We start from the raw sequence: 24,779 nt of genomic DNA, 5'->3' as shown, positions 1-24,779 counted from the left end.
CTCCATTTTTCTTTCGAAAAAGTCACATAAGTAATACCCGCCATAAACAGCTGGTCTCAATGATATTTTTACCGTTGTTTGCCCAATACAAGTTTACACACGGAATTCACGTAAATCACGTTCTTGTAGGTACCTGTAAATCGAACTGTTTGGAATGTAAACAATGAGTAAAAGTATAACTGTTTTCATTTTCATGGAAAAGATCGAACTGTGATTTTCAATGTTTGCTGACACGGAACAAGCCGATTGAGAGGAACATAGTACTGTAGTAAGCAATGCCAATTTGTTTATTTATTGTGCTACCTTTGACACATGGATGTATGTTATTAGGTCACTGTTAGTGTATAAAATTTATACTAAAAGCTGTATTGCATGAATTCTTTAATTCTTTGAATACATGCAATTAGATTGTATAAAGTTCAGAGTATTAGAAACTATTTTTTTCGATTATATCTGGCACTTTTAGCATGAGTAAAACTACCAGGACACAGCAGTGTGAATTTGATGTAATTTTACAGTAAGGAAATGTGACAAGAGAAAAATTTCTCTTAGAAGATACTATATAGTATATGACCCCTATTTTTCTCTTCGTTTTATGTCAGTATTATTACAATTCCTTTAGATTAGGTAAGGATTTGTTCTCTGATCTCGGTCTAGCTACGCTTTTTTTATACAGAATATACAGGGAATATTATTTAGGCTATTGCGACCGCAGTGAAGAGAGAAAGAATGTCATTAAAATTATTTATTACCTATAAGTCCCTAAAGAGTGGTTTCTAGCTAGTTGGAAAAATGATTACATTCTCTTTAAAGATATTTTAGAAAGAAATTGGAAATATGTGCCATTAATATCCTTAAGGCTGAACACCACTATATCCAGTTGTTCTTTATTTCATATAGAAGCTTCTTACTTGATAACGTTTTTACGACATTTTCTAACATATTTGATTTTCAGGGACTTATATTCCCATAAAGAACTATATAGCTGCTATATAGAAAAAGAAAACGGGGTGTTAACTTTTATGTAAGAAAGGTGTCACTTTTAGAGATGCCGCAATTTCTACATAGCATGCTATAGAAACAAGTCGATTTCGATAGAATGCTAAGTGATACATACTGAAACGCAGTGGAGTAAAAGAAAATAAGATGCTATTGAGAAAGTGCACGAGGAAAAGAAAAAAGATGAGGACTACTCATATTTAGACTACAGCTTTCAAATTTCCTATCAGTATTATACTGATAAGGACTATATTTTAGTGGACCACGGACGCATATTCGGCGAATGACTACCTTCGGAATATAGTGGCAGGGGTCAGTTTCGTATTGTGGCCCGGGCACGTTTTCTTAATTAAATAGTTATATCTGTAGTAAAGGCATTTATATTCAACTGGTTATTCTTTATGTTTATAGAACTATGGATTCCTGCGGTCGAGTAATTGTGTAATTGAATCGATTTTCTCAGCTCCGCATAGACGGTCGGGCCTAAAATCCTACCTAAGGTAACGAAAGTCAAGCGAAACGGAAACGGTCATCCATCTAGATTGAGCTATTTGCTCAAATATAAACGTTTCATGACACACTTTTCATGACACCATTACTTTCGTCTGGTCACTTGTTTCAGAAATATCCATTTTTTTTTTGAGTGAGTCGTTTGCAGATAATACGGGACAGGGCGCGCAAGGTTAGTCCCAATGCGTGACTTTAGTTAGCTCTCCGGACGGTCCGTCAACGGATATTTTGCACGCAATTCATGCTAGGATGGTCCTAGATGACCAAGCACTGACCTACTTGAAAAAGTACGCACCGAAACGGCCGGAAACTGGACCCTTAAAAATCGGCATTTCTCTCCAGGTCGGCACCTGTGGAAAATTCGACTTTCGGGGTGATTTTTGGGATCCGGATATTTTGCATGCGATTCATGCTAGGATGGTGCTAGATGACCAAGCACTGACCTACTTGAAAAAATACGCACCGAAACGGCCGGAAACTGGACCCTTAAAAATCGCCATTTCTCTCCAGGTCGGGACCTGTGAGAAATTCGAGTTTTGGGATGATTTTTGGGACCCGGATATTTTGCATGCAGTTCATGCTAGGAAGGTCCTAGATGACCAAGCACTGACCTACTTTCAAAATTACGCACCGAATCGGCCGGAAACTGGACCCTTAAAAATCGGCATTTCTCTCCAGGTCGGGACCTGTGGAAAATTCGAGTTTTGGGATGATTTTTGGGACCCGGATATTTTGCATGCAGTTCATGCTAGGAAGGTCCTAGATGACCAAGCACTGACCTACATGAAAAAATACGCACAGAACCGGCTGGAAACTGGACCTTAAAAATCGGCATTTCTCTCCATGTCGGGACCTGTGGAAAATTTGAGTTTCGGGGTGATTTTTGGGACCCGGATATTTTGCACGCAATTCATGCTAGGATGGTCCTGGATGACCAAGCACTGACCTACTTGAAAAAATACGCACCGAATCGGCCGGAAACTGGACCCTTAAAAATCGGAATTTCTCTCCAGGTCGGGACCTGCGGAAAATTCGAGTTTCGGGGTGATTTTGGGACCCGGATATTTTGCATGCAATTCATGCTAGGATGGCCCTAGATGACCAAGCACTGACCTACTTGAAAAAATACGCACCGAAACGGCCGGAATCTGGACCCTTAAAAATCGGCATTTCTCTCTAGGTCGGGACCTGTGGAAAATTTGAGTTTCGGGGTGATTTTTGGGACCCGGATATTTTGCATGAAATTCATGCTAGGATGGTCCTAGATGACCAAGCACTGACCTACTTGAAAAAATACGCACCGAAACGGCCGGAAACTGGACCCTTAAAAATCGGCATTTCTCTCCAGGTCGGGACCTGCGGAGAATTCGAGTTTCGGGGTGATTTTTGGGACCCGGATATTTAGCATGCAATTCATGCTAGGATGGTCCTAGATGACCAAACACTGACCTACTTGAAAAAATACGCACAGAACCGGCCGGAAACTGGACCCTTAAAAATCATCATTTCGCTCCAGGTCAGGGACCTGTGGAAAATTCGAGTTTCGGGGTGATTTTTGGGACCCTGATATTTTGCACGCAATTCATGCTAGGATGGTCCTAGATGACCAAGCACTGACCTACTTGAAAAAATACGCACCGAAACGGCCGGAAACTTGACCCTTAAAAATCGGCATTTCTCTCCAGGTTGGGACCTGTGGAAAATTCGAGTTTCGGAGTGATTTTTGGGACCCGGATATTTTGCACGCAATTCATGCTAGGATGGTCCTAGATGACCAAGCACTGACCTATATAGCTACTTGAAAAAATACGCACCGAAACGGCCGGAAACTGGACCCTTAAAAATCATCATTTCTCTCCAGGTCGGGTCCTGTGGAAAATTCGAGATTCGGGGTTATTTTTGGGACCCGGATATTTAGCATGCAATTCAGCTAGGATGATCCTAGATGACCAAGCACTGACCTACTTGAAAAAATTGCACCGAAACGGCCCGAAACTGGACCCTTAAAAATCGCCATTTCTCTCCAGGTCGGGACCTGTGAGAAATTCGAGTTTTGGGATGATTTTTGGGACCCGGATATTTTGCATGCAGTTCATGCTAGGAAGGTCCTAGATGACCAAGCACTGACCTACTTTAAAAAATACGCACCGAAACGGCCCGAAACTGGACCCTTCAAAATCGGCATTTCTCTCCAGGTCGGGACCTGCGGAAAATTCGAGTTTTGGGGTGATTTTTGGGACCCAGATATTCTGCATGCAATTCATGCTAGGATGGTCCTAGATGACCAAGCACTGACCTACTTTAAAAAATACGCACCGAAACGGCCCGAAACTGGACCCTTAAAAATCGCCATTTCTCTCCAGGTCGGGACCTGTGGAAAATTCGAGTTTTGGGGTGATTTTTGGGACCCGGATATTTTGCATGCAATTCATGCTAGGATGGTCCTAGATGACCAAGCACTGACCTACTTGAAAATAATACGCACTGAAACGGCCGGAAACTGGACCCTTAAAAATCGCCATTTCTCTCCAGGTCGGGACCTGTGAGAAATTCGAGTTTTGGGATGATTTTTGGGACCCGGATATTTTGCATGCAGTTCATGCTAGGAAGGTCCTAGATGACCAAGCACTGACCTACTTTCAAAATTACGCACCGAAACGGCCCGAAACTGGACCCTTAAAAATCGGCATTTCTCTCCAGGTCGGGACCTGCGGAAAATTCGAGTTTTGGGGTGATTTTTGGGACCCGGATATTTTGCATGCAATTCATGCTAGGATGGTCCTAGATGACCAAGCACCGACCTTGGGATTCGGGTATTTTGCACGCAAAGCTGAAATTTACTATGACCAACATTTTCCATATATCCATGATAAAATTGAAAACCTTTTAGAAATTTTGTTTTTTTAATAATTTGTGAAAATGTTACTGACAACTAACTACCGAACAAATATTTTTTTTTTGTACAGAAAAAAAAACAGACAAAATTACTGTTATCAAAATTAATATGTCGTATATTGAAAATAGTAATAGGTTATTGGTTTATTTTCATCTCGTCAACATATACATACAAATAACCATATATACATGTACAATGACATAAAAATAAGAATACACAAATGTATGTACTATGTTGCCATTCAACATAATGCGAGTTTTAGGAGATGGTATATATGCTCTATAATTCTGACTAGATATAACCACATTAAAGTAACACACTCAAAATGGCATATGGATCCGATAGTAATGCCAAATATCACTGCTCCCCATAAACATAATGGTGCAAGGGAAGTAACCTTCGTTAAAACCTTATACTGTGACACTGATACACCTGTCTAAGCCATATCAAGAGTGAGAACGCATAATATAACTTAATTCACAGTTCATTCCAGATCCTACAGAAAAATTAAAACACCATAAAACATTGTTACATATTCAAGATAAAAGTACTTTGTTATAATGTTAGAACTTGGTATAAATCAAACTGCAAGATCTGCATAGTATTATGATTCAACTGTTCTAATCTTATATTGCGCCTTAAGTACACAGTATACAGTCAAGCGCTCGGGATAAGTTACCATTGCTAATCCAAATATTAAAATATCTGCAATGAATGGGTGTCTTAAATACTGAAAGAAACATTTCACAGCACATTAGCGCATACTTAAGAAAGATCTTAAAAGATCATTAATCAGATTAGAGAAGAACTGATTTGCAATGATAACTTACACTAACATGAATTATTACTGTTTTAAAACAATACACACTTATTCACTTTAAAAATAATAAAATACCAAATACCAAAAATATACCAAACTCGTGCTTACATAATTTTTAATTCTGATTCTTATATTTCAGTCTATTCTGAACGTAATGTCGTGATGCATTTTTGACGCATTCTCCTTTTAAACAACTTGTTAGTTATATATCAAAACGGTCTACTTTCTTTATAATAAGAAACGACTGCGCTTACTCTTTTCATAATTACATGTAAAATATGCCTAGTGTTATTATATTTTCTTGCCTATTGTGATTATGGATTCCACACAATGTATCTGCACAAGAAACATCAAAAGTTGACAAGAAAAATGTCTGCCTTTACCAGTAAGCAATAATTACCGTTTTATAGTTACAAAATATAATATTTACTATTAGAACAAAAGGACAGATAGCCGATAGGGAGTGTCATGGTCAAAGAACACAGCCCTCTCACACTGAAACCCTTCATCAGTGTATGTATGGATGCGAACCTTATCAATACAAATGACAAAGTAACACACATTGATAACGAAAACTAAACAAACCCAAGTTGAACAGTATTATTATCCCCCGACGAAAGTCGGAGGGATATAGTTTTGGCATTGTCCGTCCGTCCGTCTGTCCGGAGCCATATCTAGGAAATGGTTGGAAATATTCATATAAAACTTCATATACATGTTTACCACTATGAGTTCTTGCGGCCCGTCAAGTTTCAGTCAGATTGACCTAGTGACACCAGAGTTATGGCCCTTAGAAGTTTCTAGTGTTAACTATATAGGGTAATATAAAAATGGCAATTTCTGCGTCGTAACTTTTGATACATTTGACTTAGAACTATGAAACTTAAACAGAATTTAGATCACCATAATATGGTTGTGTACACACAATTTCGTTCGGATTTATATGTAAATTAAGAGTTATTGCCCTTTAATTGTATAAAAATCCACATATTTGTACATAACAAACTTACCATTTGGTAGAATTTCATTAAATTTCATTCATTCTTTTCCATGAACATTTACTGTAAACATGTGAAGTTGTGTACCCACACCTGCTCACCCCCACCAACCCCCCAAAAAACAAAAAATAATCCTTATTTTAGATTTTATTCAAACAAACTTCATATACATGTTCACCATTATGAGATTATGGGGCCCATCAAGTTTCAGTCAGATTGCCCAAGTTACACTAGAGTTATGGCCCTTAGAAGTTTCTAGTGTTAACTATATAGGGTAATATAGATCTATAGATATGGCAGTTTCTGCATCATGACTTTTGATATATTTGACCTTGAACTATGAAACTTAAACAGAATTTAGAGCACTATAATGTAGCTGTGCACACACAATTTCGTACGGATTTCTTTTGTTACTTCAGAGTTATTGCCCTTTAATTGTCTAAAAATCCACATATTTGTACATAACAAACTTACCATTTGGCAGAATTTCATTAAATTTCTTTCATTTTTTTCTATGAACATTTATTATAAACATGTGAAGTTGCGCACCCACACCTGCTCACCCACTTGCCTTGGTCACACCCCCTCCCCCTCCCTCCCCCGCAAATTTTTTTTTTTCATTCCTAATTTTAGATTTTTTCAAACCTTCCGTGAATATTTATCAACATGCAAGTTGTACCATTCCTCCATCTCGCTCCTCCACCCAGTCATGCCCACCACTGATCCGCACCCACTTCACCCATTATTATTTTTTTTTATTTTTAATTTTCCATCAATATTTATAATCAACATGTGAAGTTTTGTTTCTTCACCCGTTCCCCTGCAGCCCCACTCCCTAAAAAAATATATATATACACACACATATATATATATACATTTATATATTTCCATTCCTTTTTTTTTAAATGTTCAAACCTTCAACATGTTAAGTTGTGACTGCACAAACCTTGCCCTCAGCCATGTTCAAGATATCTTACTTGATTGTGTTCTCTTAAGGACATTCTGTTCTTTTAAGTTCAAATGTACATGTCAAACAGCAACACCTGGTGCCAAACCACTCAAAGACAATATTTCGTTCCAGTTAAACTTCAAGCTCACATTTTAATTCACTGCATTTAATTTTAAAAGCAAAGCTTATTACAGTAAGCATATCCCATTCAAAATAAATTCTTTAGTCAGAATCAAAGTATCATACATTTATTATGTAATCTTTAATCAAACATTTGTTTTCAGTTAAATTGATTTTGACTAATGAAATTATTTGCTTCTTATTAACATCCTTAACTTTTTGCCGGATATAATTTTTTGCCATTCCTCACCACAAACCCTTTCGTCGGGGGATACCAATTCATCGAACTTGCTTGTTGTTACAGTATCAATTAATTGTCTTCATTAAATATCAAGCATATGATGATAAATAGAAACAATTATTGTACAGAATTAACATAACATACTTTTCAATTAAAAGATTTGGTCCAAAGATGTCTTAAACAATTCCCTGGTCGCCCGAACCAGCCATTAAATACATAGACATACTAATGGTTGCAATTAAATGGAGTCTATTTCTCTTTATTCAAAAAGCGTATGATTCTAATATATAATGACTGCTGCCCCCAAATCAGTTTCAATAATCAAATAATACAATCTAATAAAGTTTTCAAGAATTACACCGTAGCTGGTGCTGTCATCAAGTTATCTACTACTAAACTCAGTGAGTGTCTTTCCGCACAATATTTAATGGTGCAACCTATACAGCCAGATGCTCCAGTAAAATATTTAGCGGCTGATAACAGAGTTCTGCTTATTTACTGCGTTTTGGAGGTGGCTTTCCGTATTGAATTATCATCCTTGCTTTTTCCCCACTTCCTTCAACACCCCCACCGCTGATATACCCATTACCTATTTTCTGTTTTGCATATAATTAAAATGTACTCATTGTTGGATTTTTGAAGCAACCCGTCTGCTGTATCTTCCATCAGTTTCTTAATTGTGCTGGCCTACTTTGCGATGCATGGCTCTCTGGTTATGTTTTGGGTGGTCTGAGCTGCCGGGAAATCTACCCTTGATTTTTATCTTTTTATGACGGTGATTAGAGACGCGAAGGGTGTTGCAAAATCCATTTCCTCTCATGAACATACTCAGTCGAATGTAGTTTGCTATTTTATTTTGCTTGGTTGCATTCTATGCTTCTAAAGAATCTACCTATAGATTTTATTTGCTTTACCATAAACGAGAATTCTTTACTTATCTCAGTCCCATCGTTTCAAATTGTGATAGTAAACTTGGTACAGGATATCTACAATTATTTTTGTCCTGTCTTTCTTTTAAACTCAATGTTTTAATTTCCTGCCATCCGCCGAGAACGATGTAAGCTTTGTTTTTCATGTTTGACATATTTTACGTCAATCCTTTTATCCGGTACCTGTATAGAAGATAATTTTTGTCTAAGAAAGAAATATTATCCGGTGTTTTGAAATTTCCTAAATTGATAAAGCTTAAGGCGATGGCAGCATTACTTCAACATTCTCTTGAAATTTATGACACTTTTGATGAATTTTCTAGTTCGTCTATCACGTTGCGAATGATATCCCAATCGATAGACACTTCTCGGCAACTTTTCATGGCCTCCAATAAAACATCTATGGTAGCAGTAGAACCCTTCTCTAACTCTTTTTGACTCCACTCTTTTAGCATTTTGTAAATTCTCATAATTACAAACTGTGGATTATCATCAACAATATGCTGAATATCAACTTCCGTCAGACCAAGTTCTAGTCCAAGTAGTTTCCAATTATCTCCAATAGCCCGAGACATTTTACTCAGATGTTTGTCAGACAGTTCATACTTTGGCGTGAGCTTCAGACATTCCGTATCTTCGAACCACTCTGACATAGCCATTTCAGTGAAGATTTCGTGTGACATTAAATCAGGACATGGCAAAAGCTTCCTGTTTTCCATTTGCGATATTTCCATGAGGTTCACACTTCCAGAAAATCCGTGACTGGGGTGGTTACATCTAAGTTTTGATAAATACGGCTTCTTGGACTCTTCAAAAGCATCTCGTAATTTACTAAACTCGTGTTCAACTGTTGACACAACGAAGCGGCGGAATCCGTCGGTTACTTCAGCATTCACTGGTACTGATGTGCACAAACTAGCCGCTGAAAGTTCAATGGTTTCATTTGTCAGTTCCAACAAGCCGGCGTTATATGTATCCAGACGAAAAACTGTTAGGTCTTTGTACATCAAGTGAATGGTTCGGAATCGAACGACTGGCCATTTCCCTAATGCGGCTGCCATCAAACGATGGTAAACCGTTGGAACAATGGCAGTGCTATCAAACGACAAAATGTAACGCATTTGTGTTTGCTGTTTCCCTGTGAGGAATTCAACTGTTTCAGACTCTGAACTTTGATCTGGAAGAAAACTCGGCACAATAAACCAGTTACGCCCACTGAGTAATTGGTCTGTACTATCGTACCTTACTTCCGATATGATATGATGTTTCTTAAGAAAACCAAGAAGTGTTTCTTTATGTTTCATGAACTCTTTGTCTTCATCCTTTCCCCAAATATTGTCGATAAGAGCGTGCTCCAGCTTTGCTTCTGTGATAAGTTTTTGCCAAAATGGTCTTATTTCATTGTCCTTCTCACAAAATTTCTCAGCTGTAATAATGCATTTAAATGCATCGATTAAGTATTGAGGGTCTAATACTACGTCACTAGATATTGGTTCTTCATCGAAGTAACACAGTGTACCTTTGTTATGATGGTATTTCAGAAATACTTTAATTTGCTCAGAGTTCGCTATCGGAAAATCGCTCTCAGCGTCCATTTCCATCACCGTTTTCAATGAAACTATTTTTCTGTGTCTATTTAGAATTATCTGTTTTTCCAGTTGTATCCATTTTGCAGGAATCGTAACCATTTTTGCATTTTCTTCACCTATTTCGATGATCTTTTCTCTGAGTTCTTTTATAGATGCATCAGTCTCATCAGTATTATCTACTGCGTAATCTTCTGGTTGTATGTGGTTAATCATGTGTGTTCCTTCGAAGAAATCCCGAATATTTCTGAAATATCTGTCTGCCAATATTTGCTGAGTTCTTTTATCGCCCTTGAGCTTGTCTTTATGTGTTCCAACAAGAATTACTCGTGGTTCAGTTCCTGAGCCATTTCCTACAAAGGAATGAATTGAGTTCATCCAGAAACGGATGTAATATTCCGGATTCCTCTCTTTCGATGACAAACATGATTCGTCCTCATTACTGACGTCGTCTCCCAATTGCTTTTTTAAGTCTAAAGAAAGATTGAATACCAAAATATAAATTGCTTTCCTACTATGAAATATTGTATGTGTTGCATAAAATGTATACTGGCCACCAAAGTCCCAGATATCAAAAGACACATGATTACAGGTTTCTCTGTTTGAATTGGTTCTGTTTCTTAACTGTTCTGTAAATATTTTGAAGTCTTCTTCCATTAAGTGTTTGGGAATTCGACTTTCAGTTTTACTGATAAAATCAACCGGTTGTGTAATACTGTCTTGTAACGGGATGGCTTGAGCTTCTTGCCAATCTGTTTGCATCCCTTCTGTCGGGTTTGAGCCGATTTGAAATTCAGCTGAGATTGATTCTTTTGCACCTTGAGCGTCTGCGCCGTTGCCAATTTCAGAATTACCGCCATGTTCTGCATCAGCACAAGCAACAGCAGCTAAGCGCTTGCCTATATCTGAGGTGTCTACAGTTTCTTTCTTCACGTAGGAGAATGTGCCATCTGTCTTCTTCTGACATCTATACCGATCAATATCTATGCCGTTCGTACTCTCTACACCTTCAGCAGATTCTCCGACCAATCGTCTAACGAGAGAAGTTTTTCCTTGTGCAAAGTTACCAACAACGTTTACTCGAATGGATCGGTCTTCTTCTTCGCCATCTTTTAAAGCTTTCATATACACATCTAATGCATATGGGTCGTTTTCTATGTCAGAAGGAACTGGAAATAGAAAATATACTCAACAAAATAGCTAACCAGCCATTTGTTAATTATCCAATACATATACTGGAGATATTTATTTTTAATTTAGCACATGCTTAGAGCAATATGTTATTGACAAAATTTCAAAATTTCCACAAAGTCAAACTAAATCATCTTATAAATTTACTCCTTTTGCAATTTCAACGCATTTTTGAAAAGTCATTAAAATTAACTTACTTAATATTTACAGCTGTATAATTTACATTAGAGCGAAAAACGGTATGAGAACATAAAAACAAAATAACGTCGCTGTTGTTCCATATCAAAAAAATATTTGTGCGATTTTGAACCATTCAAAATCTACACCTGTGTATTTTTAAGAATGGGGTTAGGTAGTAAAATGAATAAAATGATATTTTTGCTACATTAACATTTTTGAAATTTTGATATGCTATTTACAACACGTTGGTATAAATTTAAAATTTCAAAAAGTACTTTTAATAATTTTTAAGATATTGGCAAAATAGCAAATGACAGGTTAACTTTTCGTTCCCTGTTTCTGTTACTAACATTAAGGGGACACAATTCTTACGGATTTTTATTCATTTTTATACTCATGTATAATATAAATAATTATGGTAACACAACAGCTTATTACTAACTATAAGATTTAAGGTATTGGTGTTTACTGCTTGACTAATTACTAGAAGAAAGGAAAACTGAAAGTTCATTATGATTATACTAACGTAACTGTGCACTTTGGACAAAAAATGAAAGCCTATCATATAAAATGTTGTTCAAGTATATTTTAGTTACAGAAAGCAGACAACGGAATTTACTTGTTGTCAAAGTCAGTCATTTTGGTCAATATTCATTTTAAAAGCAAAGAAGTATAAAATACTTATTTTTATAGCTCTTTGATTTAAGCAATTATACTCATTTCTAGATTATTTTTGTTATGTCATGTCTGTTTTTTTTAAGTTACTTTCCTACAACATAGAAAGAAGCAATATCTGCGTTTTAATTTAAATTTACCATAAATATTCGGTTGCATATTATTAGTATTAAAATGAACAAAAAAATGAAAGGGTTTGTTTTCTTCGAAATAATATACCCACCTAAATACCTTTCGCTGAATACCTGCAAAAGAAGTTCCAAAAATTACCAAAAAAGTATACATATCTTTTATTTTTGACAAGGTCTTGGAATGTTATTCTGAATAAGCAATTAACTTCATCACATTTAAGCAGCATTTTATGACATTAAACAATTCAAAGATGTATGTAAGAAACAAAACGACCTATTACATACAGTTAGATCCCTATTTGAAATGTATATTCTATAAAGATGTTTAAAACAAAAGTTTGTAATTAAGGCCCTCTTTAATATGAGTATTTAAAAAGCCGGACATATCTTCTGATTTCAATATAATCTTTAATATTAGATTTGCATTTGATAGATATCGGGATATTTCAACAATCTGAATCAAAAGGCAAGCTTTAAAACTGCGTTTAGATATTTATTTATTTCCAAACATTCTTGTTTCCACAACAAGATCAAGGGAAGTAATACTTACTTGATAAAGTGAATTTCGACAAAATATACCAGATCATTCCTAACCCAGTCAAAATACGTTTATCAAATTTATATTTTTATACTTAACTAACTCCATCTTGGTTGAGCAACCGGGATAGGAAAAATGTAAATATCTAATGCATTAAGCTCTTGGTAAACATAAACAAATGTTAAACGTTTCGAACAGTAACTTAACCGTCTTTAAAGATTATCATTTGAATGAATAGCATTATGTATTACCAAATAAGTATACAAGACCTTAAATGAAAAGGCTTGGTACTTAAATAAAAACAGCTATGTTGTTTAGTTAATACAGATATGTGTATTAGATAAGTGTAAAATGCAGCTATTCAAGTGTATACACATGTACACTTCCTTCCTTATTTTAATGATGAACAATTAATCACTATATTTTATTGCTGAATTTAAGCGTATTTTGATACAGTATTATACTACAACTTCTAAACTTTTCATTGAAGATGGTATTTTTTGTTAGGCAAATCACCACAAGTAAACTGAAATACAATTTTACTTTATCTATTTCGCACCACGCAATTGCATCTGAATACAAAACAGAACATTTTTCGAGTCCGTGTCATTGTCAATAACATTCGGGTATATTTGAAACATTATTTCATGGCCATGTATTATAAGGGTTTCGTTTCTAAACAAGTTATTTCTATTTTTTTATGTAAAATAATTTTTAGAAAATTTGATAAACGTCCGATTTATTTCAGTTTGTGTTTTCCATTTGCCCATATATGAATTCAGATAAGCTGATACTATTTTTATGCCCGCGAAGGTGGGCATATTAAAACTGCATTGTCAGTCCGTGCGTCCGTACGTCCGTGCGTCCGTGTAAATTCTTGTCCAGGCTTTTACTCTGCAATCCATAAAGGGATTTTGAAATAACCTGGTACAAATGTTCTCCATAATGAGACGACGTGTTCTGTGCAAGATCCAGACATCCTAGCTCCATGGTCAAGGTCACACTTACAGGTTAAAGTTAACATGGTCTGTTTCTTGTCAGGTCCATAACTCTGCCATCGATGAAGGGATTTTAGAATTACTTGGCATAAATGTTCCCTATATGGTCACACAGGGTTCTTGCCCGGCCGATAACTCTGCCATTGATGAAGGGATTTTAAAAGCACTTGGCAGAAATGTTCGCTATATTGAGATGACGTGTTCTGCGCAAGATCCAGACACCCTAGCTCCAAGGCCAAGTTCACACTTAGTGGTCAAAGGTTAACAGGGTCTGTTTCTTGTCCGGTCCATAACTCTGCCATCGATGAAGGGATTTTAAAATTACTTGGCATAAATGTTCCCTATATTGAGATGACGTGTCACTCACAGGACCCAGACCCCTTGCTCCAAGGTCAAGGTCACGCTTAACTCTGTCATTTATCAAGGGATGTGAAAATAATTGACACAAATGTAAACCATATTGAGAAGGTGTGTCGCGCATATGACCCGGGTCTCTCAGGTCAAGGTCAAGATCACAAAATGATGTGTGATTTTTGCGCAGACAACTGTAGCATTATTGGGCACGCTTCGAGGGCATTTGTCACTAATAGTGACAGCTCTTGTTCATGATAAAACGACAGATAAACAAACACAATATATGGGTCCACGGCCTTTTCGAAATATCATGAAAAATCATTTTTGCAACGGGAAAACATGATTAAAATATATGCTATCTAGGATGATAACTTAACATTTGTGTACATAATAGTTACAATTTTATAATTGCAAAGGCAATTTTCAATTAGACCGCTTCTTCCGAAAAGGAAATTTAGATATTACCGATATATTTGTTTGAGAGGTATCTCATTTTTGTAACGGAGATATACGTGAAAGAATGCAAGACGCATCTTCAATTGATAAATTACAATGTCATTTTACCAGGTAGTGACATATGTTACAAATCAAAATACAACTATAGTAAAAAAGTGGAACATGATATCTGAATATTACCTTAGAACAAAGAGAAAACGTTTCTTTACCTGTCCAAAATTTCTTGGCATTGTTCTGTTTTCGTCCAAATCAGGCTGCTAAAATATAACAAGCAACCTTAATAATGTTGGTTGGCAAATGTAAATGTTTACTATCAAATCAAACACACCACTTAATGACCATTTTCATCATTACAATTAATACAACGTAAACAAATACATTTAATGTAACAGATAACCATTTTTACCAGATACAAATATAGAGAGATAGTGACATTAATGTGTAACCAAAATAAAACCTCTTGTATTATCAATCAATTTCACAATAAATCAGTTTTTATATATGGATATACTTTTAGAATAAAAGCCAGAAAGTTTCGTTTCCTGTCCACAAATTCATTCTAACGTATCCTCTCGCTTTTTTATGAAATTTCTCACATGTTTAAAAATATATGTTTTCATTAACATACAAAAATGTAATAAAATCGAGATTTGCTTTGATGTGAAAAAATCTTTAATGTACAAACAAGAGGCTTGCGTTTTAAGAAAAGAAAATCGTGATAAAACAAAAGATCTGCTTTATCTTACTATATTTTAGAAACAATTTTAAATTTACTTTGATATTTGACTACGTATCAGAAAAAATCAGTATCCTTATAAATGAAATTTGCTAGTTTAGTAAAAACAGCTAATTCATATGTTTTTCATTTTATTAGCATTTACAACCGTTTTCATTATTTGTTAAAACGTTTTCACATTTGCTTTCGCGTTGTACTTTCCATTGTACGTTTTCTTAAGTTAAATGAGAGTAAAAAAAAAATAAGTAAAAATACGTTTTTGATCTTCGTTCTGTCATCGAAATTTATATCCAATGAACAAATTTTCAAACTGGTGTGGTCAAATAGAACACAAATAGAACACAAATAGAACACAAATTTTCTTTACCTGTTCATAACTTCCGGCCTTTCTCCTGTATTCGTCCAAATCAGGCTGCTAAAATATAGCAAGACATCAAAGATGTTATGATGTTGACTGCAAAAAGTAAGAGTTTAACATTACAAAAGAGTATTCTATTGATCTTTCTCTCTCGTCTCATGCCATTCATATCATTTCACAGAATATCTAGAGTATTTCTAATAAAAATCTTTAAGGAATTGTAATAAAAACCATTTAGTGTGTGCTTTGTCTGTGTGCGCGCAATCACGTGCCTGTGTATCTATGTATATGGAGTTAGTCTCTTTTTAAACTTGTTCAAGGTCTACTTGTAGCTGTGAAAACTGATTAAAGTGAGTTTTGCACAGTACACTTGAAGCAGTCTCATTACACAGATACCTGGGCTTAAACTATCTAATCCTGTGCGGAATGCTCAGCGAGGAGGCTTCTTGCATGCACTAAGCCTTCGTATGACCTTCGTAGATCCTGTATGCAAGACGGACTCTATCATCACTGATCAACCGTTGTGGCTATTGTAAGTTACGTAATTCATCCAAACTCCTGCAAGCAGCCACTTGCTTGGTTTGCTCAATTGATTTTGATTTTAAACAAATATGTCAAGAACGTTCAACATTCAACTTTGATATATTCTGTAATATTCAATTTTAATTTTATTTTCACTACATACTATTGGGGAGAAATTGCACTTTAACTTAATATAGATAAAATCTTTAAATAAACGTGGATAAACGTTTGGCATTAATATGCATATATAGATACTTGCCGAATAATCAAGCGGAAAGATCAATGTAGGTTCCTCCGCTGATTCATCTTTAGAAGTTACCCCACCCATTTTGATCTTATCCCTCAGAAAATCTGATTGTCCGATTTTGTCTCTGTGTAAAATCTGATCTTATCTCTTTGTAAAACGCCTGCATTGGCATTTCATCTGAAAATAAATAGCATTCAAAGTACGAGAAAACTGTATCAGCAATATAATTACCTGTTGAGGTGAACCAAATTATCAGATAATCAACACTAATCAAGAAAATAGAAAAACAGAAACAAATGAAGAATTAAACTGAAAATCAAAGCTAACAGTCATGCAACAATGCATGTTAGAGACCAGATTTAATGGCGAAGATTTTTGAAAAAAAACAACTTGTTTACCTAGCTTTCTCCTATGAATAATAGAAAGGGAAGTTGATCATCAATGCAATACTAGTATATAATTTAGAAATAACATATGCTAATAAAATAAAATCGTGTCTGATTTAGATGTATAATCCGAGTTTTATATCCACAAGTAAATCAGAATGGTTCCATTCACTAGCCTAGTAATTAGTCAGTGGATATCAGTTTCTTAATTGTTGATGATAAATAATAAGCTCGAGTGTTATTAAGATTATTTCTATTATGTGTTGGTATAAAAGTATATGCCAAACTAAAATTTTCCCCAGATCTGTATTTTCCTCTCTTGGCTAGGTGTATTGTAAATTTATAGGTAAAAATTGTGTCCCCTTAAAGATCAGAATCAGACTTTCTTCACTTGTTAGTTTCGGTTGTCAATTCGGATGATTACCGTGGTCTGACTGCAGCATGCGTCAGTGGCATTTTTGTTTGACTGTTTGCTGATGATAATGGCTGGGCAGCTTTGAATTGATTAGCCTGGCTCCCTGGCTGCGTGGTTATTTTTATATAAATACTGGAAACATTCTGTAAGAAAATTTTACGCCTCTAAAATAGCACAATATTATCTGATGGCTGAACCTATGTTCGGAGCCAGGGGCAATAAAAATCTCAATGTAGAAACAACTTTCTGGAGTTACTTCCCTCTTAATGAAGAAAACTGATATATGTAAATAAGAACAAACATAGGTCCGGGAGCCAGTCTATGAATTGATATGTGTATAAAATTGTCGATCTGCGTATGATTTTCTATAATGTACAGGAAGAGACCTTAAATAGTAGCAGTTTTTTAAAGACATTCATCAAAAAGGTACATTCAAAGAAACATTCAAAGAATGTTTTAGTACCGACAATTTACTCGACTTCTAAACTTCTTGTTAGGATTGTCATTAATATCTCGAAACAAACAAAACGGATTCCTTTGGAATTAGTATGTGTTGCATGTATGCGACCAGATAGTCAAAGTACAACTCTTTTGGAAATCGTTCGATGACAAACATGAAAACAAGTGTGTTGATGTTTCTTGTAAAATCAAGGATTTCTTCAAGACACTCAATTCAAATATATAATTAGCATAATATATAATAGTATATAATATCAATATTTTCATAGTATAAAATAATATTAAACAGCTTGCAATCACTGGACTGACTGATATTTTGAAACAAATGCAAATTCAAGTACATATTCAACATCCATCCACTGACAACTTTCGTCATTACATGAATACATTGTAAACAAATCAATCTGCATATGAATGGCATGAAATACACTTACATGTACACATGCACATATAAAAAACATTTTAGCTGATTATACTTAGATATTAAATTGAAAATGCTTGGTACTTGTTCAGTCCTGTAACGTTTCAAGGGCCTCCGTGGCCTAGTGGTTAAGGTCGCTGACTTCGAATCACTTCCCCACACCGATGCGAGTTCGAGCCTCGCTTTGGGGGGTAGAATTCTCATGTGATGGAAGCCATCAACGCCGATGGTTCGCCCGTGATAAAATGGCACGAATATAATACTGGCTAACTATACCCACGGAAGAATATTTGGCTTTATTCGCATATGGCACAAATATTCATTGTAGATTTGACAAAACATTTAGTTTATTGGTAATCTTAGATAAAACTGACATAATTCAAGTTCATTCATGTGGTGAGCTCTTTGATGTTTGATACATTACAAGGGAACTACATCAACGTAATATGTTGCTCGGTCCATTAAACACTATTTCAGAGAAGTCTTATCGTAGCAAGAACTCGGCAAAACGCCTTCAGAAATCAAAATAGTCTGAAATATGTCCAAACCTTTTCTTGCATATGACTGGATGAATAAATATTCCAAAAATCAATTTCGATCGTGTATCTAACACATTTCTTCCTTGTGAAATTCAAATTGTATCAAAAGAACATTACAGTTTCAAGTTTGCAGTAGATATCACATCAAAATAGGATGAAACAAGTGTGAAAAAACTTCCGTACTTTCATTATCATTCTATATTAAATAGTTCGTTATTAATCTTCCTTTCCGTTGCTTGTTTTGCACCGAATGCAGACTGTTATTAAAATCGAAAACTACTTCAAGTGGGTCATCAAAACTGCATGACGACTGGTCAAGTTCAAATACTGATACAGACAGTATTTTTTTACATTTTATGACCAAAAGAAATATATATATATATTTACATCTTTTCCCAATATTTTAAACTATCTTAATGAGTGAGATGCTTGTAGAAACTATCTAGAAATATGTATTCCGTAAGATGTTAAGGTACTTCCGCAAATTGAAATTAGAAATTCATGTGAAAAATCAGAATCCTTGAAACAGCTTTCGAAATGCAAGGACACAAAAAATATATGATAAAAGTTGAAAAGATATATCTGTAGGTAAACTTGCGAGCATGAAAGCTACGCTGAACCCTATCTCCACAGTGCTTTGGAAGAAAATGAGTGAATATTTTTGGTGCAAAATTTCGGTATCGTATGCAACCTAAATTGCTATAAAATATTTATTTTCAAATCAAAGAAATGCCAGAATAGTGCACACAAGCGTTACTTTTTCAAGAAAATGTCGTTAAACATTCTAATGCGCAAAACACGTGCACAGTTTTTCTAAAATATTTCGCCGCCATGTTTATTTCAAGGAATTAAATATATGATTGTTCTTTTACCTCAGATTTCCTTACTGAAATATATATGCCTCCTTATTCATAGTTAGAGATATCCATTTAGTATAGTTTAGCACTGCCCGATCTCCTTAATCTGTTACAGATCATTTACATTGAATGAATAAACGCAATGTGTAATGATAGTTTTTCGCTTTACACACCACCTTTGGACAAGAAAGGCGTTTCACTTAAAATTTGTAAGCATCCGCTGGCAAAATATTATTGAAAGATCGGAACTTTTTCTAAAATAAAGTTCAATTTCAATCATTTTCAAAAACTGGAAATATTGCACATTGTGTTGAATACATAAATAAAACAAAAATCCCCAAAATAAACCATTTTAGAACTTTTCCGGGAACTATAAGTTTCAGCCGAACAACGCATTTCAGGATGACACAAAACTGGTTTCTCTTTGTAAACAGTGTCAAAGTTCACCTGAGGGACATTGCTGAAAAAGTAAAAGTGCTTACTTGTTTTAGTTTTACATCCTGTAGAAAACGATCAACTTTCAACTTTAAATGCATATAATGTTCTAAAATTATTCCAATATCAAAAACCGTCCGATCTTTTCCTTGAGAAATAAAACGAAACATTTAACTATTTGTTTACACTTTAACCATGTGAAATTAAAGGCATGTACAATCACGAGACTCCCGTACATTTTGAACCTCGTGGTGAATAAACTGAATTTACTTTAAAGTATGGTGTCTCAGTTGAGCCAGTTATTTGCTAAATTCAGAGAACATACATTAAAGAGTGTGTGTGTGTGTGTGTGTGTGTGTGTGTGTTCGGGTTTAACGTCATTTCCAACAATTTTTCAGTCATATAAACGACGGTGTCTACTTGTAGCAGTGAGCACAATGCCCAACTTTATAGTGCTGCCTCACTGGAATATCACGCCATAGACACGTGACATGATACCCCACCTAGTCACATTATACTGACACCAGACTGACCAGTCCTAGCACTATCCTCTTAATGCTGAGCGCCAAGCGATGAAGCTACTAGTGCTATTTTTTATGTCTTTGGTATGACGCGGCCGGGGATCGAACCCACGACCTCCCGCTCTCGAAGCGGACGCTAGATACCACTAGGCTACCGAGGCAGTTCATACATTAAAGAAGTGCTTATGAGATTATGCATGTGTGCGCATATTTCAAAGTCTACTTTATATTAACGACTATAGAAAACAAGTGTGCACTCGGGCAGATAGCAAGTCTATTATTTTCAGGTGTATACTGAACACTGATCCTTATGTTTGTACTCGTTATCCTTGGTTTTGTAGACAGTCTTAGTACTGGACCGCTGCTTCCGCTGTCAACACCGCAGTAATATAAAGTCAGTGTCCATTTCTATGCCGGAATTTCAATACACATTTATTATCAGTTTATACCTATGAAAGTGTGAAAAAAAATATTATTGTTTAACGAAGAACAGTAACTTTTGACATAATTCTGATTTTAATCATAGGTTTTCGCCTGAAAAGTTCAACTGATTGCATTTTGTTTGTTTTGTAGTTATCTACAATTGTATACAAATTGTATTACCTCCTAACATATTTGGCTGTACATTTTTGTCTGCGATTTATTTTCACTGCGTTTTTAAAAACATGTTGCATAAATTCTCATAGTGAATAAAAAGTCGATAGATCAAAACTGGTTAGTTTACGACGCATGAAACATCTAATAAGGAATCTCTATACACATCGAACTTGTCCCCGACCAGTATGCGGAAATACTGTGGCCCAATGTTTCAAGATTGTCTAAAATGTTTGCATATATCGTGATAAAATGTTTGCATATATCGTGATAAAGCAAAAATTTCGATTGTTTTTATAATTAATAAATATAAAATCACGTATGTGTGTGAAAGTTACGTTAAGTAATTTCGGTAGTTACCGCAGGAAGTTTCGAAAATTCCATTTGCTCCAAATTTTCCTTGAGATAAGCAGCGTGTAAGTACATAAATTCCACTGTAATAAATTAAACTTTTCTTATACTCATTTAAACGAATTTTTGATCATTGCCAAATCTTGGTCGCATTAACTCGGAGACTTTTCTTACAATTTTAGGCAGTTTGGTACACCATACATAGAAAAATCATTGTGCGCACATTGCACTACTTTTATGTATGTTGAAAATAGCAATATGTACAAATGTATTTTCGTTTTAATACATGAAGTGGTCAGATTTGAAAACAGATTTTGTAATAAGTTAAGTTCTATTCAGTAAGACAATTCTCCTATGCACTAACTGAAACTTTGAACTAACTTTTGCCATTCATGAATTTTTAATAAAGTATTTTGAAAGGATTTATAAATCTAACCAAAAATTTGGAAAAATACAGGTAAAATATCTGCTTTGTTTATTTCCGAATTTTATTATCACTTTTTATACAGCTACTTTTAGTTCAGGTCTTGCAAACTGAGCTGTTTTTGTGCTACGGAACAGCTGAATTTGAAAGCTTTGGTTCACTATATTTTTACACCTCAAATGAAGGTCACTCTAAATTCAAGATGGCGGAAGTACCTTAAATGGATAATCTTCATCTATGAATAAATGAAGGAAAATTACCTTTATAATTTATAGGAAGATCCTTTGAAAGGATAGAATGCCATCAGGCAAAATAATGGCCTACTCGCTTTGATTTGGTCTGTTCAAGGTGCAACATCCCTCATGCTCCTAGCATGGTGGAATCCTATTACATCGGAACAATTGATAGACTTTATAACCCAAAGGGATCAGAAAATACAATAACACCGAATCCAAGTTAATATCATAGCTCTTATTATAAATAGCTTTACACAGAGTATCATTAAATATAGAGATATTTTAATACAAAATATTGCATTGGTATCCAAATCGCTGGAACTTTCTGGTATAAATAGTATCGACAACTTGAGAGAATAGAACCTAAATTATTCACATTAAGGAGATGTCACGGCTGAGATAGTTTAGCATTACTACAATACACAGTCGGTATTGAAATTGTGTTTCCAACACATGTGCTCATTAGATAAATCCTCAATATCTATGTGAAAATAAGGGATGTGTTTTGTATGATTGCAACACTGTGAGTTGCTCTAATTACTGACAAATGACTGAAACAATAGGAATTCGTACGAGAGATGGATAGACAAAACGACAGTGAGGTAACAATATATTCTTTTATTGTTTTAATGTACGAGTTGTAAGCTACAATAAAGAATACCCATTTTATGAAAATCAAACTGGAAGTTAGAAATAACAGAAAAAAATTAATTAGGTCATGAGTCATCATATACCTGTCAAAATTTGTCATTAGTTTTCACGAGCTGTCAAAATTACTTTTATCTCTCTATTCTGCAAATGCATTGTTTTTGAAAGTATCTTGGACGGATATTGTAGTGTGTAACTTACTTAACATTCCACATTAATATTTGTGCTTGAAATTGCTTTGTTGAGCTCATCGACGTCACATATGAATGTCTATTGTTTTAGTTTACTGTCTGTTATAAAGGTATCAAATCTCAATATTAAGATATAAGGATTGTTCCTTTCTGGTAGACAATGGAAACTATTTGGTTGAATCATAATATAACAGTTTTTGGAAAGAACTGAATATTCTTTGGTTTTATGTTATTCACCGGAAATTCAAAAAGTGACATCACCTTAAGAATATTATAACCAGATAGCGTGTTAAATACACCGTGTGTCTGACCTCGTATCTAGAGAAAGACTCAATATAAATTGCCTTTCATGACAATACAAAAACAAACTCACGACAAGGGATACAAATTACCAGTCGAAAAACTAAATTCCCAGACCGGACATAAATGTTAAGAAAATGGAGGTTTTGTTTGTTTGTTTTAGGTTAAACGCCGTTATTCAACAATACTTCAGTTATGTAACGGCGGACAGTTAACCTAACCAGTGTTCCTGGATTCTGTACCAGTACAAATCTGTTCATGAATCAGAGATGGAGGACGAATGATTTCAGACGCGATGGAATGGTACATGTAAAGTGTTTCAGTGTTTCAGCTATAAAATGTAAATTTATCATGATCAAAGTCAGTTAATAAAATTTAACTTTTACGGGACAGTCAGTTTTGTATCATTTAGATTTAGTATGTAAATCTAGTTCGTCACAAAACAAACGCCATGTTATGATATTTAATTAATAATAATTATAATAATAATAGTAATAATAACAACAATGATAATAAAATCTAGGATGATCCTGTAGAAACATAGAACGAAACAAGAAATATCTTTAAAAATGATGGTCGGCGAATTGTAATAAGGAAAGAAGTTTATGAATGTTTCATCTAACATTCATCTTCCATCTAACATTTTTCAAATTGCAAAACTAAACACCGCACTTTAGCAATTTAAATGGTTCTCTTTTAATTTTTCGCAAAGGTTTCGTAGGGTTGCAATTTTATTTCGTTTATCCTTAGACGAATAATTACAGCAGTAGTTTGATGAAGATTCATGAAGCGGTTCATGAGAAGAGGTCATTAAACGTGTTTATATTTTTAGCTAAATTGGTCCCTATCCCCATTTGTAACAAAATAGCAGGAGACCTTACGATATTGTTACACATCAAGTTTACATTTTAGTGGTTAATGCGAAGAAAGGCATATCTACTTTTAGCTATAGTGGTCCCTAATAGGGCCCAAGTTACTATATAAATAAATTTGGAAGAGGACCTTATAATGATGCTCCAGACCAAGTATGACAAAGATCCACCAAGCTGTTCATGAGACGCTGTATAAAGGCATTTCTAGTTTTAGCTCTAGCAGCCCCTAAAAGGGGTTAAATGTCCCAGCTGAACAAAGTTGACTGCGAGTCTAATAAAGATGCTACAAATCAAGTTTGATTAGAATACATGAGAAAAAATCAATTAAAGGATTTTTTTATTTATTATTTTTATTTATTTCTAAAATAGGCCAACCGTTGATCCGCTTTAACAAATGCATATTCGCTATTCATGAATCTTTGGACAATGACGTCACACCTATAAAAAAGTGAAGGTCAAGCAAAACATACAATTGTAATTATTTCAATATTTCTGTTTCATAAGCAAAGTTTGACCGCAGTCATATCACATAGATAAACTGTATGCAGCGTACCTTTATTTCAGTGTAATGAGATTCAGTCATTATATAGCATATATATAATAAAACAGATTTCAACTGAGTTCAATATTTGCATACCATACTTAAGAAAAATATTCATATATAATAAATCAGTTAAAAAATTTATAACAAATATA

General features: G+C 34.8%; 1 protein-coding gene across 4 annotated transcripts; it reads right to left on the bottom strand.

Annotated features, from left to right (window-relative positions):
* Nucleotides 1–8,297: 8,297 nt before the first annotated feature.
* LOC123533563 (uncharacterized) lies at nucleotides 8,298–19,993 on the bottom strand. 4 transcript variants are annotated; one of them, XM_053519157.1, is made up of 6 exons: nucleotides 19,527–19,993; nucleotides 16,447–16,611; nucleotides 15,675–15,722; nucleotides 14,781–14,828; nucleotides 12,318–12,339; nucleotides 8,298–11,217 (listed from the first exon to the last, which is right to left on the bottom strand). In XM_053519157.1, the coding sequence occupies exons 2-6, from the start codon at nucleotides 16,513–16,515 to the stop codon at nucleotides 8,759–8,761; spliced, it is 2,646 nt and encodes an 881-aa protein (XP_053375132.1). In that variant the 5' UTR covers nucleotides 16,516–16,611; nucleotides 19,527–19,993; the 3' UTR covers nucleotides 8,298–8,758. The 4 variants fall into 4 exon arrangements, with proteins under 4 accessions (XP_053375132.1, XP_053375133.1, XP_053375131.1 ...); XM_053519158.1 differs by lacking the exon at nucleotides 19,527–19,993 and adding an exon at nucleotides 18,664–18,922 and having other exon boundaries at nucleotides 14,781–14,825; XM_053519156.1 differs by lacking the exon at nucleotides 19,527–19,993 and adding an exon at nucleotides 18,664–18,921.
* Between the last annotated feature and the right edge of the window lie 4,786 nt (nucleotides 19,994–24,779).

The sequence above is a fragment of the Mercenaria mercenaria genome, chromosome 12, assembly GCF_021730395.1.
Source record: "Mercenaria mercenaria strain notata chromosome 12, MADL_Memer_1, whole genome shotgun sequence".
NCBI classification, from domain to species: Eukaryota; Metazoa; Mollusca; class Bivalvia; order Venerida; family Veneridae; genus Mercenaria; species Mercenaria mercenaria.
Note: the sequence above shows the minus strand (reverse complement) of the source record. Positions and strands in the feature narration are given on the sequence as shown.

What these genes read in the sequence shown, in the direction of transcription:
- LOC123533563 (XM_053519157.1), bottom strand. Translation starts at nt 16,515, where the DNA reads ATGGGTGGGGTAACTTCTAAAGATGAATCAGCGGAGGAACCTACATTG. An exon ending in AGGCCGGAAGTTATGAACAG is followed by an intron (nt 14,829 to 15,674) that starts GTAAAGAAAATT and finishes GTTATATTTTAG; the next exon opens with CAGCCTGATTTGGACGAAAA. An exon ending in ATTCAGCGAAAGGTATTTAG is followed by an intron (nt 11,218 to 12,317) that starts GTGGGTATATTA and finishes TTCTATTTCCAG; the next exon opens with TTCCTTCTGACATAGAAAAC.